This window comes from Caloenas nicobarica, chromosome 4 (genome assembly GCF_036013445.1).
Source record: "Caloenas nicobarica isolate bCalNic1 chromosome 4, bCalNic1.hap1, whole genome shotgun sequence".
Classification (NCBI taxonomy): Eukaryota; Metazoa; Chordata; class Aves; order Columbiformes; family Columbidae; genus Caloenas; species Caloenas nicobarica.
In genome coordinates this window covers 25,419,435-25,437,891 of record NC_088248.1, presented here as the reverse complement: position 1 = coordinate 25,437,891, position 18,457 = coordinate 25,419,435, and the positions used below count along the sequence as shown (strand labels likewise).

Below are 18,457 nucleotides of genomic sequence, written 5' to 3'. Positions count from 1 at the left end.
GACAGCATGGACCAGGACACACTGCAGCTTGCTTGATGCTGCTGTAATGATAATAATGAGTGACAAAAGCCCAGAAATCCTGACTGTGTCTATAATGTGAGGCTGAGTCCTTCCCACCCTTTGGACAGATGCTGTAGTCATCTTAGTTTAATAACAGAGACAAGAATCCGACAAGGCTGATGATGGTTGTCACTTGTTTGACTGGAACTCATATTTAAAAGGCCTCTTGGCCAGAGATATCTCAAGTTTGGAATATGTGTTACAAAAAAGCTGTGTATCAGTTAAAATGCTCTTGAAACTCAGTGATGATGACTGTGTACGGAATATCAAACGAGCGTTTGCAGGCTTTGGTACTTGCATTAGTTTTTGTATATGATAAAGCCATTTGTGTTAGAAAATAATTTTCTTTATCTGAAATGCCTCTCAGCACTCAAAGCTTTTTTAAATGTTTACATAAATGGGAATGTGAGCCTTTATCTTATTCTTGGGAGGGAGGTCATTAAATTGTAGTACAAATTTGTATTTCAAAATGAAAATCTATCCAGTTCCCTAGAGTGGAGTAATATCTCATCAGCTAATCTTCTCTCTTTTAAAGGCGGGGGGCGGCAAGAGCAGGTTTCCCTGGAGGGATCGATACAAACTCTTCTTATGAGAGGGAAAGGGAGTTCTTTAGAGGTGGGGTTTCTAACTCAGAGCTGTGGAAAATAGCCTTTTGTTCCCTAACACAAACCCTGCTAAAAATAGATAGATACTGTTGCATCAAATGAACTCGCTGCTGTTTGTGACTATACTGTTTATCATCTTGCAATTCAAGGGAGATCTTGGGCTGGAGAGCCTTTTTGTTCTGTTTGTGCTAAGTGTATTCCAGGGGGTCCCACTTCTTGACTGGGGCTCCAACAATGGACCGTAGCAGTAGAAAGGATGGTAACTGGTTTCATCCTGCGTAGCTCCAAGCCTCTCTTCAGATATCTTACTGATGCAGGCAGAAAATGAGTTTGAACCAGAGTCTTCTGATTCAGTGGCTCTCAGTTGGGCTAGTTTTTCATGATATACATACTTAAATGTTTGTCAGGCTGAAGAGCAAGTGTGTGTGAACGGCTTCTAGCCAAATGGATGGGACGTGGGTTGTGAGGCCCTGGTGTTCTTCCTCTGCAGTGGGAATGTTTAACCCTGTTGTTCCTAGGGATTTGGTGCACCCAGCCTGCCCTGTCCCATAGGAGGGAACTTTCCTTCGGGTGCTCGTTGGGAAAGGTGGGAATTGCTGCTGGCTTTTGTGTATCCAGGTGCGTACACAAGTAACCGAGTTCCTGAATAAAAATGGGAAATCATAGCAGTATAATCCCTTTTCCTTTGGGCAGGCGTTTCCTAGAACAGCTGTTCAGTGAAAAGCCTTGGAATGGCTGAAGTCTTTCTTTGCCATAAAGGTAGCATTTGGTATCAACCCCCCATCCAAATCCAAAATACGCCTGTGAGTCTAGGTGTCTCTTCTGGAATTGTCACGAGGTGCATTCAGAAGCGGCTCACCTGCAAGTGTCTGCTTCGCAAAGGTTACCCGTCTAGCTACACTGAATGAGTTAGCTGGCTTGTGTTCAATATTTCCTTGACAATTGTTGATTAAAATGTAAAAATTACCGGAATTGGAATAGGAATCTAATGAAGAAAGCTCCAAACCTATAAATTTGAGATGATGATTGTCAAAACTGATGCTAACGTTTTTACAACATCATTTGATTGATGTAACAGTTAAAACGGCAGCCTTGAGCAGGATCCCTTTGTGAACAAGATAATTTATCTCAGCAAATGCGTTCACATAAATGTTTGAAAATGAAAGGCATGATAAATCTGTCTAGAGCCTACACACAGTAGAGCTGCCAAACCTGCCACCTGTTAAAGATTTAATGAACTGTTCTTTATTTAACAGAAGAAATCAAATTAATGCTGTCACTTGGCTTTGCTGAGACTTCCCTTATCTCAGGCACTCTCAGATATCATTTAGCAAATGCTTCAAAGTGGAGCAACTCTGGTGTTTTAATTAGAATTGCAGCAAACTGGCAAAGAAGGCTATTCAATTTTAAATGTGGCTTTTGTGCAGCTCAGCCATAAGGATGGGATTTTTGTTCAAGCCCACAAGGACTGGGTGTTTTGTCAGGAGCCGAAGGATGCCTAAGCTTACGTTGTGCTATGAGTTTAATGGAAAATTAGTTCCTCAGATTTTCTAAATGGAAGATAATGTTTCTCAGGATAGAAAAAAAAATGTACTAGGATGTTTTACTTCTGTGTGTGAGAGAAAGTCTTTGAGTACATTAAGCCTTGTAAGGCAGGGCTTAGTGGAGTTCTTTTTGCAGCAACATGGGAAGGGTTTACCCAAGTCTCCTTTCTGCAGCTTGTTTTCAGAGGGGAATTAGGAGACATGGAATATGGCAGACTTGAAACGTGCATAAGGACAAATGCCATCCTCTGAGAATCTGCAGAAGACTTACATGCTGGGTTTTACTACTTGCTTAAGGGCCTGAGATTGGCAAGGGTTTGGAAGATTACAGCTTGCTAAAATGTGTTTTCCTGTGCTCTGGAGTGAATCATCACTCTTTTTTTCCATCCAGGAGCATAGCGGATGCTCGTTACCTCGTCTCTTGATTGTCTTTCACTTACTGTGGACTGGAAAACATTTCTGGCTGAGTGAATGAATACTCAACTTGTGGTTAAGCTATGCAATAACCAGATGGAAGCTCTCTGATGTTGTAGAAGGGATGTAGATGCCAGAAAGGTGCTAGAAAAAGTAAAAGCAGTAGGTAAGGAGGTAGAACAGCAAGGGAGAACGCTGTTAAGAGATTTGTGAGATATGTAGGCAAAATATTTTTGGAACATACTTGAAGCTTTTTAAAAAATAAATGAAGATGTGAGCATTAGTTGAGAAGAGGAACTCTTGAAAGGGGTGGAGCTGTGGGTAGCTGGTGACAACACACATATTTAAAGTTGTAAAGGTTTTGACTGACAGAAGAGAATTGTTCTCTGCTCAGGTCAGTGACAGTAGCTAATATAATGGCACTTCAGTGTTTATTTGGTGGAACCTGCTTACTTTTCACCTCTCTAACTTAACTTTCCCTTGTGTTTATTTCCAAGGACTCACTTTGCTCAGTGTGTGGCAATCAGAAGTAGAGCTACCACAGTGAACTTGCTATTTGTGTGCAATGCCACCAATATGCTACTGCTATTTGTGCAGGTAATGGGCACGATCAATAATAGCCCTTGGTGGCAGCACAAGGGTTGTAAAATCAAACCCTTAAAAAAAATAATGAAACCTCATTAATTATCTTGTCTATTCTGACTTCAACAGGCTTTGAAGCAGCATTTTGCAATGACTTAGGTGTAAGATGGGAATTCAAGAGTGTTCCTGTTTTTCTTTTGGCAGAACTACATTTTGTCTCATGAGACAAAATAATGTGACAGTTTTCGTGAGCAGCTCTAAATGAGAGACAATCCCTCCCCTTTTCTTGTTGTGTCCTAATCAATACCTCAGTTGCCCATGACCATGCCAGCCTCCAGCTGGAGTCAGGATGCTCGGTAGCTGGTCAGCATGCTGAAAATGGGGTGAGTTAGGCTCCAAAGTAAACATTTTTTCTTCCAGATTTGGTGCACTAACAGATCTGACATCTTTGCCCTGTGATATCACTCTGAAGAAAATAAATGTGCAAGAGAAATAAATGTGCATCTAAAAATGCTTCAAACTTCAGGAGCTGTCTTGCTTTCAAAAAAGCAGATCCCAGAGTGCTGACAGCAGATGACTGCTATGAATTTTTTTTTTTTCTTGTTAGTTGGAGGTAAAGCCCCTTTTCAACAATAGCTCCAGGCAGAAAACAGTCCGGTGGCCAGAGCACCAGTGTGTTTGCCAGAAAACCTGGAGTTTTGTTTTTGCTTACCTACTGTGTGAGCTTTGTCTCGGTTTCTTCTCTCACATAAATTGCAGTTCATCTTCTGTTATTGTAAGGGACACTGCAGTCTTTCCTGCAGACTGTGAAGCCCTTCATGGTCATTTATATTTTGGTAACTTATTAGAATAGCAACATGGAATCTAAACTATTTATAGTAATACATAATATGGTGTGGAACAGAGCAGCTGCTACAGTGCAGTTAATAACGTTGGCCTCCAGTCACCCTGAATCCATTTTTACCCCAGACTGTCTGGCACTCTGCAGGATGCACCCCCTGGGGAGGTCTGCACAAAACTTGTCACAATGTCTCCTGGAAAAGCATGTAAATGATGGTTTGGTACTTAAGTGTGAAAACCCATTACTAGCTGTAATTAGCCCAAGTGTACTCAGTTATTCTGGCTTCACCTTTACAGATGATTGTAAAATACCATCAGTGTCATTAGGAGAAATGAGTGAAAACCCAGATTATGAATGTCTTATTTATTCTCACTGAAGTAAATGCTATATTGAGACAGCATAATATTTTAAAATGGTGCCTATTTTTAAAAGACATATTCAATTCAAAAGGTCGCCCCCCCTGCAGTCCCTGGGAAGGTCCAGGAGCCTTTTGGACATGGGAGGAAAGAGCTGTATAGTTCAGCTTCATCAAGGCTTTGGATATGGTCTCCTATAGTGTTCTTATAGCCACACTGCTGAGATAAAAGCTGGAAAAGTGGACTTCTTTCCATGGTTACTTTTTGAATGTAGCCCCTTCCAGCCCGTGTTAGCCTACGGCTACCTGATTTTCATCACGCACTTTGTGAAGTCCTCCTGGAGTAGCCCTCCTGTCCTGGCTCTCCAAGGAGTTAAGTAGAAAAGGGATGTCCAAGGGTGAAACAGTAGGTCAATTAAACTAGTGCGACAGTCCTTGAATGGTTTTTGTGTTATCCTAGGTTAATTTTGTGATCCAGATCAGTTGAAGGACTTGCTGCAACTTGAAAGAGCTCTGAATGCAGGATGCAAGTTGAGGATCGTGAAGGAACTGTGTGTACACAAAAACCCCTTGGCCAAACCCATGCAAACCAAAGTTGCAGAACTCTGTGTGTGTGTGTTCTGCAGAACTGAACTGCTCTGAGGTTTGAGGCTGTTCTCATCCATCGGTACTTAACTTGACCTAAACCAGCTCCCATTTAACCCTGCCTTGATTTCGAAATTGTATAAATTTGGGATTCTCCGGCCTTTTTTCTTACACAGCTAGTAATTTAAGCATTGTCCTTGAAAAACACATCAAATGATTGTATTCTGAACAGACTAAAGTAATTGTAATGGAAAACTTTTTTTTGTTTGTGCGGTGAAACCTGCAAGACCTACATATTCTGCAAAGCTCTTCCTTTCTTCCCTGCAAACAGGAAAGTGCTATATAGCACCGTGCAGCAACTTCTGGGTGAAAATGAATTTGATTTATGTTGTCTCTCCAAAATTCCACCTCAAGTTGTAAAAGTATGTTTTAATTCATAGATATATCTATGTAGGTATCTATTTTGCCCAAGAGTCTAGTTTTTAGAACAATTTGTTGTGTCTTGCCAAAAGTATCAGCTTTCCATGGCAAACTTGGTGTCTTTATAAACCCTGTCAGTGTTTTGTATACTTGCATCCATCGAATATCAAACAGTTCAGCTCCTAAGGCAGATTTTAATCTGCCAAAATTCTCTGCTCAATATTTAGGCTGCCTAATAAAAATATTTAAGGAAACTTTTCAACACTTTACTAATACTTTCAAAAAGAAACAGCTCTGAAAATGCGTGATTCAGGTGAGTTATAAAGACGAGAAACTAGAGAAGTCCAGTTTTAAATTTGGAGCAGAATAATATGCTGAACTGAGTGTAAAACCTGGAAAAAATACACCGTACGTAAGTTGTACTGCTGAGGAGTAATTAATAATCACTGAATCAAGAGTTTGCCAGTTGTGTTAATTGTTCAGATAGCACAGAAGACAAGACCCCAGTCTCCATGAGATAGGATCACTGCAAATTAATGTCATCCCTTAGACAAGGACCAACAATTTGTCTTGCACTAGATGCCAGAAAGCTAAATGAGATATTTAATTTGTGTCAACATGGTATTTGTAGTGCAGTAGCTCTTATAAGCCATGCTCAAAAAACATCTGCTACACAGACAAAATATAAATAACGTATAGATGTTAAAACAACAAGCAGTATATGCATTTTAAAAAAAACTTGACAAAGATAACATTTCCCATGAAACTCTAATATTCTTCCATGTGAAACTACATTTGTTTTTCTTTAATGAAAAACTGCAGGATGATAACTTACGTACGACAGGCAAACTCCACTTGAATATCCTTGCTAGCCAAAAGCCAACAAGCAAATTTGTACATGAAAAGAAGAAACAAATGGAATCTTATTCCCTTTTTTGTGTCTTTGCCACCGTTCCTATGCTATAAAAGTTGCATTTTTTATGTAATTTCTAGGGAACCTGCTGCAACTTCAACCTTTACTACATACTGACCTGTAAATGAATTGTCTGCAGACGGGATGCTTGGCCATGTATAGCTTTCCTGAAAAAAAGCTGTGTGTGTTTGGGTTGGAAAGGATTTTACTTCTTGAATTCAACATGAAAGTCATAAAACAAAAAAATACACTGGTGAACAAGCTGATTTGAATCATCAGTTTTCTCAAGGCGAGCAGTTTTATGTTAATAATTCCTGGTAAACACTTGTCTTCATCTGTATTTGAAGTGCTTTAGGAGCCGAAGACTTCAGCCTCTCAAGCTCTGCAGCTCTTTACTATTTCTTCTCCTGTTTACATTGGACCTAGAGAACCAAGGTAGTTTTTGTGTATTTAAAAATAATTTCTCTCATTTGAGAGTAGTATAAGTTGTTGCAAGCTAGGCCCAAAAGAAACGCTGAAGAAAAGAGCGGGGTGGGAGGGAGGGATAGTCATCCTAGAGGAGAAACTTTGATAGTCTGACCTCTGCTCGGGATTTACCTGACTGAGGTTTTGGTTACTACTGTTTTTTTCTGACTGTGTGTTAGTGTAACTGTATTTCAGGGATAGTGAAAGGAGGTTTCTGGCGGTGCTGGTGTGGCTGCCGGGCTCCTGCTGGCAGGTGGAACAGGGCCCCCTGTCAACCTGCGTGGGACACCCAAGTAAGCTCCCTCCCCTGCAAAGGTGCCTCTGGCAGGATTTCCTTGGACACAGAAATGGTGAAATCTTAATTATTGATTTCATTTGCTTATTATTTGTATGGCATGATATTTTTTTTTCCTTTTAAGCCTTGCTTATGATCTTCAGAAAATTATTAAGCCACTGTACTGAAGCACATAGTTATTTTGGAGCATATTGCTTCAGCTCCCATTGGCCTGTCAAACAGCTTTGAGAGAGAGGTTGTGGGTTTTACTGCTCTGATTGCTTCTGTGCGTTATCTCCGCCTTCTGTACCCTGGGACTGCACCCACCTTCCAGTGCAGGGCCCCAGATTGGGCCCAGTGTTCAGGCTGAGGCTGTTCCAGTTCGGAGGCGAACAGTCAAGTTATTTGTTGCTCCATCATCTGTGCTCCAGGGTGACATTTGTTCCTTTAAGTGTTGTGATATCAGTCACTTATGTTCATCCATTAACTGTTGCAGTGGGTCAGGTCTTGACAACGAGCTCTGAAAGCAATCCTTGATTATCCAACTGTATGTTTTACAAGGCTGTAATGTTTTTAGTGTTTCGAGAGACTGTTAGACTGTTTTTCTCCCGCAGTGTGAAAGCATAATTCAGAATGAGACCCAGCAAAGCACTAGATTATCATTAGCAGTTCTCGTAACTGAGTGTTTTCTTTCCACCATGGACTAGACCCTGGTCTATCCCATCAACTGTGGGAATTAAGCCAAATAGAGAATGTAATTCTGTCCACTTGCCCCTTGGAGGCAGGGCAACTGTGTGCAGTGACACTGGTTGCCCACCTCTTCAAAATTTGAAAAGAAGCTGGGATGGAATAGAAAATTCAATTTTAAGGCCCTTTTTTCCCCCTCTGAATCTTATATTGAAAAATGTTTGGTTCAATATTTAATGACTTGATTTAACCTGCTCAATCATGTATGTTACATTCTCTCACAGTACTGTTTCTGTCAAGACTGTCCCTGGAGAGCTCTGTATGTAAATGAGAGACTATACTTGAAATTTTCTCCTGCCAAATATTGTCCTTTTGAGGAATAAATGTGTTGGTTTGGCCTAGATATTCTTAGGACTAGAAGTAAGTGAATTCCTTTGCAAAAGAGATCTGTAAAGCAAGACTTGACCCTCTGTGTTCTGATGCTTTGTGCTTATTGGCTCTTTTCTTTTGGAAAATAGTTTTATCTAATAATAAGCTAAATCTCTGACCAGAGCTACTGGAAGTAAGATTTGCCATAGCTGCCATTTTCTTCCAAAGTAATTCAGTAATGCCTGCTCCCATTTTTGACTGTTGATCAAAATATAATGATCATTATGAAGTTGAATTTTATCAAAACCTACACACGTGCATCTACTAATGAGCTTAGCTTGTGCTCATGAATCCTTAATGCAGTATCTGAATTTATTTATACATCTCCTTTTTCTTTGCCTTCAGAAAACAGCAAGGAGTCCTTTCTGTAGGTAACACAGCGATTGCAGAGCGGGTTCCCCAGGAACGCACCTTATATTTTAGAGCTCCCACAACACTTCCTGGCTGCTGGACCCTGTGACCTGTCCTGTTAACTGAGCTCAGTCCCTTCACATGTGTCTCCCAATTCACAGTCCTAATTACTCGTGGTAGTGCCTGTGTGATGCACACCATGTCTTGGGTAACTCTCTCAAGAGTTACTCATGACTCAGCTCACCCCTTAACTATCTCCCCAGCTCCTTATAGCCCCCTGTGACAATCTCGGCAAAGAAAAGCCAACTTGTGGCAGGAGGAGCAGTGTTTCTCACAGAAGCTGGTGAGCTGGTGACACATAATTGAATAAGCTCATTCATTAGTGAGACACCGGGGAGGGTGGGTAAACCAGAAGTGTTAAAGCTTCTCTAGATACCACAGAAAATCTGCTTTAGAAAAGCTGTTTTGTACTAATCCAAGATCTGTCTGAAACTCTTGAAAATAGCAGGCAGAATTTAGAGGTGGGAAGAGAGCATGTAAAGTTTTACTTTCATCGGGAAGGTAGAGGCTGGTGCTGGGCAAGGGATTTAGAAAAAGAAAAAGCTTTTAAACATTTCAGATATTGTCTCAGATATGGTCAGGAAATGGTCACTCTTCTGTCTTCCCCTTACTAAAGAAATGAAAACTGTAGGCATGCAATATGCCTCTATCTAGCCTCTGGTTTTAGGCAAACTTAATTTTCTGTGGTGTTACAGCTGGGCTTGGTATGAATTTGCTCTCTTTGGTGGAACAAAAAAGGAGTTTTTTCTCGTGGCTGCTCAAGCCAAGATGGCTTCATTCTTGAGGAAGGAAGTTTCTCTCAAGCAGAGAGAGGCACTCAACCACTCAGTGAAACGTGTGGCAGGAGAGGAAGATGGAAAAATCTTCAAAGATACTGTAATCACATCCTAGTAAAATTGCCAGCTCAATCTCCCATGTTGGAATAAATGTTTTAATGCTCATTGCCCAGCAAACAGTGTATGTGATATTCATCACCATGAGATGAATTTACTTCTTGTTTAGAAAATTAAGCTAATGAGGTAAGTTTGAACCTTTCCTTAGGTAAAGGAAAAGACTCCTTTACACTCCTGTTAGCAGAAATTCTGGGAACTAAATGATAATTCTCGTTCTTCAGCAGAAACAGACTGGAGTAGTGTGTTAACATCGTGGGAGGACAAAATGTCAAATGCAGTGCATTTCTGCCAGAAAAATGTATGCTGTGTATTGACTGAATTTTACCCAGCCCAACCCTGCTTCTTTTGTAATTTCTTTGTCCTCCTCTGTCTTAATTCCCGGGATGTTGCATACCCTCCAAAACCTGAATAGCCCCCTGGATGCATCAGGTATGACAGTGCTGTTTGTTCTCTTCCTGTGAATACTACAGAACTGCAAATGGCTGCAATAACTGCAAGACAAAGACTGCATCATCTCTTGGGGTTATGGTACTATTTCCAAAGCTTTTGTGCTTAAGTGCTATAAAAATCCAGCCTTATAATAAAAGTTAAATCTTATTCTCTTATAATAAAAAAAAATTATTATAAGAGAACATATGTTTTCTTTGTTCTCTTACAGCAATTATACCTTGTATTAACTTTTTAAATTGTTGTCTCACTATTGTCATGTGTGCTAGAAAACCCAACATTACTTACATACAACAGTAGCAAGTCAGTAAGATTTGTATTTAGTAAAACTGGTTTTCATTTTGTAGTGTTTACTAATGAGATTTAAAACCCTTAATGTCTACATAGGGGATAAGGGATGTCTGGACAAAAATACTAGCTGCTTGTGGTTTTTGTTGTGGTGGGTTTTTGTTTGGTTGGTTTTTGTTTTGTTTGGTTTGGTGTGTGTTTGTTTGTTTTTTCCCCAGACTAGGGCTCTGAGTTTGTTTTTATAATGCTAGAGGCAGCCAGGGCAGTTCTCTGCCTCTGCCACAGCACTGATCGGGGTTTGCAGCCAACTGGTGACGTCTCCCAGGTCCCTGTTTGAAATACAGACACCTTTGCATGGGTAATTAAATGAAAGGGCTGGCTTTCAGAGCTGCTCTGCCCTTTTGTGGCAAGTGGTTTTACTGGGATCTTGGAAATACATTGAAATGGTGGAAATCAAGTCAGACTTCTAAAAGGTTACTGTAGTCAGAACTAGGCTTTTAGTGGAGGCAGTACAGGTTTCGTTACTGAGCTCAGTTAAGTGGAGTTCTGCCTGTGCTATAAATTTTCCCCTTCACCTCGTGTGTGTAGGTTCCTGATAGCGCAAAGGGTTCTCTTGGACTTGAGGTAATCCATTTTTGTGATGGTTTGAAGGCAAAAACCAGTAGTTACGTGAGGAATGAGAGTTTATAGTTAACTGGTATCAGCTTATGCATTTACTTTAACCTTCTTTGCCATGCATTACCTGTTTATAAATGCACAATACGTATGCTCATGAGTGTCTTTACATGTATAAATATACATATATGTATATATGTGCATACATACCAGGTATATTTTTTAGTCTGGGTTGATGAACAGGCGTTACCGTGAAATACAGTGGATGGCTTTCAGGCTGCTGCCTTGTGAACACTAGTGATGTTGAGATTATTGTCCAATAAATGCAGTATTTTTCAGTGTCGGGTGCTGTCCAAGTTGAAGCACGCAGTTGTTCTTATGTATGACACTCAAGATTTTCTGGAAACAGCAATGGTGACAAACAGCACAACAGCGCTGCGTTGTACACGGCTTTGAGTCGTATGACAGACACACGTACCCAGAGATCCTTTCTGCCTCTTAATCCTGCCTGTCACCTGTCTGCTTCCCAGCTGATAACCCTTCCTGCCTCCCTGAAAGCTGGTGTTTTTTCTTTACCCCTTGCTCGCTCTCTGAGCAAACCTTTTCCAACCAACCTGTGGAGATGTTTAGTCTGGCACCACCCAGGGAGAGAGCGAGCTTGGCACCTGATCGCAGGCTGCAGACCTCCTTAGCACTGTTCCTGAGGACTGGTGCCTTGTTTTGTTTTGTGGGGGTTTTTTTGTTTGTTTGTTTGTGGTTTGGTTTTTTGTGTGTTTTTTGGTGTGTGTGTTTTTTTGTTTTTGTTTTTGTTGTTTTTTTCTGAGGGATGCAGTCCAGCTGGTGTGGGAACCTTCTTGCAGAGAGGCATGAGGAGCTGGGCTGCATTTTTCCAGGGGCTGCGCTCTGGCAGTCGTAAAACCCTGGAAACCTTTGCCAAACCAAGGCAGCCGCTTCTGTGCCGTTGTGGTTAACCAACCTCTGGCAACAGACAAAAAGTGAGAAACTACGCAAAGATCATCTGAGTTTACTGAAACTATGTAAAGGTGCCAGAAGAAGATTCCTGGGAAGAGTTTCCTGTGAAATAGGAAAAAGAGATACATAAACGTAGCACTTACGCTGAAAGCAGAAGTAGGATTCGATGATTTTTGATCTGTTATGAAAGTTGGAAGGGCAGGAGGAGCATTTGACAGGAATGCTGATGGAGTTGACTTCACAAGTAGCCTTTTTAAGGGGTGGCAGGACAAATTAGAGCAAGCAAACAGACCAGTTAAGCTTTGTGGAACTGCATTAGAATAAATACTGAAGACATTATTTTGGCAAGAAAGCAGTTAATTTCCACATGTGTCTACATGCTCTTTGAGCAATTTTAAATGCATCCAGAGGTACCGGAAAAAGTTTTATTTGTTTTCATAGTTGCTGGTCAGCATCTTAAAGGCACGAGAATTCCTTGTACCATAAGCTTTCTTGGGGAAAAAGTGCTATCTCTTGAACACTGGTGATAATTCTGCTTCGAGAAATACAGTTCAAACAGGGCTGGGGAATCTATACCTAGGGAAGGAGTAGTGGGGAAAAAAAAAAAAAAGAGAGGAGGCAGCACAGGGTTGCTCTGCCATTACGGAGTGTGCACAGAGTGTGCAAAACAGAAATACTGCCTGTTGGCTGGTTGTCTTGAAGCCCTTGCGTGGTGAGTGTCTTGTTTCCTCTTCCACGCTTCCTCCTGTCTTCTGTCTGCTCAACAGTGCTCAGAGTGTTGCAGAGCTCCAGGGTGGGATAAAACGTCTCTTGACTATGACTATAATACTGTGACTCTAATCCAAAGTAGATTTATCGTATTCTTGCTGCACTGCAGTGTTTTATCAGGTACTTTAACTGAGTAGTAATTTTTATTTAGTTAAAAGCTTCATATATTCAGATTTTTAATTTTAACAAAAATGTTGTGCTGCTATTGAGGTGATCTTCGGTTTGAAGCAACAGTGTGGTGTAGGAATACACTGTGTGAGTGAGAAGCTCCTTTGAAAGTGGGCTAGGTAGTTGGCGAAAAGGCCAGTTGGGCAACCCAAACCTCTCCTAGATCCTGTGAGTCACCCTCAGTGCTCAGCTAGAGAAGCACAACTGTCCTGGTAAGCACAGACGTGCTGGAAATTGAAAAAAAGACCCAATTTTACCGCAGCACCAGCTCGGCAAACTGCTGCCCTGATGGAGGCACAGCTTGCCCACAGAACAGCAATGGGAGTGAGGGGTTTAGGTTGGGGCCACATTTTTCTCCCACTCTCCTTTTATTTGTTTTATTTACTAGAAACTGTATGTCTTGTTCCCCTGTTGGCACCATGTTTCCTTCTTTATTTTTGGGAGCAGAACATAAAGCTGATGAAATCTGTAGTCTTGGGTTGAGACTTTAACAGTTTAGAATGATTTGCAGAGTTTGATACAAAGCAGTGTGAAGTGTTCTAATTATGGAACACTTACATGCACTGATACCCAAGTCGCAAACATGTATTTCCTCTGGAAATCACCTTTATCTTTTATGTGCAAATTACTGTCTTGTTAGGTGTCTAAGAGTATATAGTTGCTTTTCTCTTCTTTCCCCTTGGAATTAGAGGCTCAGTGGGAAAAACAGAACTTTGTTAAATGTTGCAACTCTCTGATAGTCTCTGAATTATCCCAGCTGGAAGGATGGGCCAGATCTTGCACTTTAAGGGCCAAGAAGGACAACTGAGCAAGGAGTCAGTGACACAGGGACTGCAGCTGTGCCATGTGAGGGGCCACAGGGATTTCCTCAGGGTGCGGAGGTGTTCCCTGGTTGTCCCCATGCTCCTGTGAAACACCCTGCCAGCTGCTGTGAAACAGAGCACAGGGACACCCCGGGTCGCCTGGGCACAGTTCTATAGGTGGCTGCAGCACTTGCTGAAGGGGAAGTGCTGCCGAATGGTGAATGCCCAGCTGGGTGTGAAAGCAGACAGAATGGGAAGTGAAAGAGCTGCAATCACTTTCTTAGGCTTTCCCCGCTAGTCTGGGCCATCCAGGTGCATGTTGCACAAACAAGGCTATTTTCTTATGAAAAAAAAAAATCACACACGTGTATATATATATATTTTAAAGTATTTCATGTGTACTCATGTTTCCAATAATACTTCTGAAAGTAGACAGTAAAATAAAATCAGCATTTGTGGACATGTTTTCTTTTTAAACTACAGCAGTATTCTGTATGGTTTTCATATCTGTGTTCCCTTCATATTAACTTAGCTGGCCTGTGTGGCTTTAGGCTTCACATTTGAGTAGATGAAATAGGTTTCATCTGTGAAATGAAGGTGCTAATGTTATAAATATTACGACTATTTTGTTCTTATGTTCTCAGAAACATATCATTAAGACAGCTCTCTCTAAGGTAAATAATAAAAGGGTTTTACATCAAAGAATCAGTAAGCATCACATTGTAATGAGACTGAAGTGTGTGCACTGCTAACGAGTTGACAGCAAAGCTGAATGCAGTTTTCATTTACTGTCTCTTAAATTCATTTTAGTTTACAGTGCTGTAGGCTAGGTTTCATTAATGTTATATTTTTGTCTAATTGAATAGCAAGACATAAAATTAGCTTCAATATGTTGCGCGCATTCACTGATAAAAGCTCCTGAGCCAGTTAAATTTACTCCAGAGTGAAGACTCTAAGACTCTGCTCTGTTTATCCCGTGTGCTGGGTGAAGCTTTTTTTAGGTATTCCTTATATTTGCTGTTTTTTTTCTCCAGCTATTATATGAGGAGTTTTGAGCTATTTTGTGAATTATCTTTTCCCATTCTTTTTTTTGGTGGTAGTGTTCTTGCCTAATAACTATTAACAGTTGCTGGTTGTAGCAGGAACAAAGGAAAATAACTTCTGGTAGGGCTGTTGGACCAGGGTACTTAATGCTTGTGCAGCGAGCAGGAAAGCTGCCGACAACTGCTAATGCCCCCTCAGCAGAATCTGTTCTGTTTCATCTGTTTTCAGTAGAAGGTATCATAGTGCTTCATGGAGGTGATTTTGTCTGATCTGATAAAACAACTGTGCACCTTGTCTTTGGCTTCCTGGGGCACGCTGCACCCGCAGGCAGACAACAATATACTGACAAGTCAGTACAGAGCTCAGTCTCCACCTCAGCTGGTACAAATACTGGTTTTGTGAAACATCTATTACTTGTTCCTTCAGATGACTTTTTTCTGTTGGTTTCTAAGGTCATCTTTGTGAAAATACTACAGCATTCTGCTTGTCTTGCCATCCCAATGATTGTAAATACTTCTTCTTGTAGTGAAGGTTAAAGGCTGTAGCGATAAACGCTGGATTATCAGAATTCACATTTTTCCTGCAAAGGGATATCTTTACTGCTGTTTAGATTAGGGGTCTGGCAAATATCTAGAAGCGGAGTTTGGTGAAACTGCTGTGGAAAATGGTGCTTACGTGGCTTAAATAGCCAGATAAGTTATATAGGTTGTTTACTGTGGTGAGAGGGGCACTGTTATGCATTAATTAGAGAATATTTGTAAGTGGGCATTAGCTCCCATTAACAGTGACAGAGACCTTGTACCTAACACAATTCCTAGGATGCTTCTCTAAAAACTTGCCCCTGGATAGCCATTCCAGAATAATTTCAGTAAGGGCTGCCTGCTAACAAAGGAGGAAATAGAAGGAGCTGTAATACCTGAAAATGGAAAAGAGTTCCTGGAGGAAAGGGGTGGTTTAGCCATCCCATGTGGCAGCAGGGCAAAGAGGGAGAAAATACAAATAGCTATGTCTTCACTGCAGCCTCAGAAATGTATTGAGTGTTGCCGTGCCATGTCAGGCATTGTTTTCGGTAACCAGTGTTACCAAATCCGCACAGCTAAAATTCCCCATCTGCCTGCTTCAGGTAGTAAAGTTTGCGATAAAGGCGTTCAGTGCCCGTCACAGACGTTACCTGACATCTGGCTGCCTGGGGCAAGACGCAGCTTTGACCAGGACTCGCTGTGCTCACTGTGGCTTTGCCGCGTGCCAGGGGGTGCTGTGAGGTGTTTTTCTCTGTCCTGCTGCTCGGGGCGGGGGGTACAGTGGAAGGGCACAGAGCAAGAACGGGGTGTGCGCCCTGCAGACTGAGGCTACTCTGCTGTCCACATATCCTTTGGCTTTAGCTAAGTAGTCTAGCTGGTAAGTTCATCTACCTCACACATGCAACTTCATAGCTTTTTACTGACAGGTTCAAACTGACCCTTTCTTTTAGTCTTCACTTTCCGCTGCAGCACAGCAGAATTATTACATGTACATTAGTACAAAAATCTGCATGGTATCAAAAACCCGAGAGATGAAAAAAAGCTAAAGCCATTGCTGAATGCCTTGGTTAATGAAGAGGATCTATGATGTTGGCTTTTGGGATAGTCCTTCCTTAGTCTTGCTTTGGAAGTCAGCTGTCCAGGCACAACACTACAAATTGATGTATACTTCAGTCCAAAAAGAAGAAGGGTTAGTCTTTCAGAAGCGTGGTAGCAGTTTTGATCCTATATTTTATTTATTTATTTATTTTTCTTTAGGGTACCATCTTTCTGCCTGGCAACAGAGTAATTGAGCATCCCTGCAATGAAGAAAGTCCAGGAAAGTTCCTTTTTGAAGTCGTTCCAGGTAGGATATTCTACTCCACAAAAAAAGTCTTTGCAGCTTTGTTCTCAGTGACAAATGGCCACGTCTGTTCTGCCAGAACAGAAACTGATGGTGATTAATGGTTCAATTTAAGCAAAAAAAAAATCAGTTAATTAGTTAATACTTTGATTTCATAATTTTTTTTGTTTGCGTCCAGGCAGTGTGGGAAAAGAACGTGTTTTATTTGTCAATGTAAAGTATCATTGTTCCACAGCAAGGGGCCGCACCACTGAGTGGCATAGTGACAGTGAAATGTATTTGATAATTATTTTAGATTATATTGGATGTGATGGGGTAGTGTGACCGGTGGTAACAAAGGAATCTGTAATTTAGCATCAACAGCTGATCAGTATAGCACATGGACTTGTTGGTATCACTGCCATAAGAATTCTCCCTGGTCACTGTGGGTGGTTAAACAGCTTGTAACAACAGCAAGCATTGTTGCTTTGAAACCCTAAACTTGTTTTTAGTGGTGGTTTTTTGGTTGAGTTTTTTTTTTTTTCCTGGGGTAGATTTGTCTAAAGAACATGACCTTGTCAACTGAGTGGTACTCCTGACTGTGTATATTGCCTCAGTCATTTGCTAGACTTGTCAGTATCCAGTTAGCCCACTATGTTTATTCAATATATTCTGTTAATCCCCATATTAGTTTTCAATTTACTTTCCCATTATAGCTGTTTAAAACGGTAAATGTAAGGTAATGTTTATTGAAACTCATCTCCATATTCTTGCTCTTAAACCATAATCAGTCTCAAGGCAAAAATGAAGGTGTCTTGAGTGATGCACAGAGATTTAAATATGTTGTAGAAATGTAAGAAATACAAAGGAGACTTCAAAGCTAAGAAGGCCTATCACTCAGCAGGTAAGGATGAGCACAGCAAGGTGGAATTTGCAGACATAGCTCAGCACAGGGAGGCTTTATTTTTCCTTTTATACATAGCATGGAATTTGATTATGAAAGCTATGTGCAATAAGACATTAGTATGCAAAGAAAGCAAGCATGGTATCTGTTTGTGAGGTTCACTTAACATTCACCTCAGCTTGAATCAACCACAGTTTAAAAAGTTTCTTACTGAGGTCTGTATCTTTCATCTGTTCAAAATTGGAAGAAACCGATTATTAACATTGTGAGTCTGGGGTTTACTAAAATCTTGTTTCAACTGAAAATTAATAGAGTTTTACATTAGAAAAAAATGCTTGCTTTTTTTTTTTTTCTTTTTCCACACCAGAGCACACAGAATACTTTCTGACCTAAAATTTCTAGGCAAAGTGGGACTTCAGTCATTTCATAAGTTAAGCCGGTGTTTATTCTGGATGTTGTAGATGGGAAAGAGAGAAGCCAGCTCCTGCAGTTGTAGTTGTTATTGCAGCAGGGTCTGTGCGCTTTGGAGGGGATGCGCTAAGCAGACAGGAGTGGACGGGCACTGATTTCAGTGATGATGCTTCCTCTCCTGATAGACATGACCATGGAAGAAGCAGCTTTAGTTCCTGTTGCAGGTTAAACTGTGGTCTGTGTGAATTTGGTGTGGAGCGGAGAATATTTATCCGTAGGCCTGAGATGCGTGTGGCGCGGGCAGGAAAACCTCCCTGTGCAGCTGTGCGGGCAGCTCTGTGACACCACAGGTCCCTGCCTGAGGGGAACCTGCCACCACTGAGCTGCAGAAAGGTTCCTCAAATACAGCTTGTGATTCTCCATAACAGGAAGGAATCTGGCTGATAACAGGGTGGTAGGAAATGGTAATGGAATAAGGCTTGAACAGTGAAATGTTTACGTTTTGAAGACAGGTCCTTTTGTCCATGTTGAAGCACCTTCCTCAGAGATCACTCATTTTCTATGTATGATGCTGTCCCAAAGGCCACTGGTACCTGTGGGAGCTGTACAGCACATTTGGAGGTCAGACTGTACTTGGTATGCTGTTGAGTTTCAATGCTTTTACTACAGTACCTGCCTGTTGCCTAAATTGTAGAAAGACTCCAGCAAATGCCATGT

At 41.1% G+C, this 18,457-nt stretch overlaps 1 protein-coding gene across 2 annotated transcripts in view; it reads left to right on the top strand.

Annotated features, from left to right (window-relative positions):
• Positions 1-18,457, top strand: part of ARHGAP24 (Rho GTPase activating protein 24) — a 213,248-nt gene that overhangs the window by 59,863 nt on the left and 134,928 nt on the right. For both annotated transcript variants that reach the window (XR_010606098.1, XM_065633401.1), the window contains exon 3: positions 16,362-16,449. Coding sequence is in view for 1 of the 2 variants with exons in the window: in XM_065633401.1 (XP_065489473.1) it covers positions 16,362-16,449 (88 nt within the window). In the remaining variant the exon portion in view is untranslated. The remainder of the gene's footprint in view (positions 1-16,361; positions 16,450-18,457) is intronic.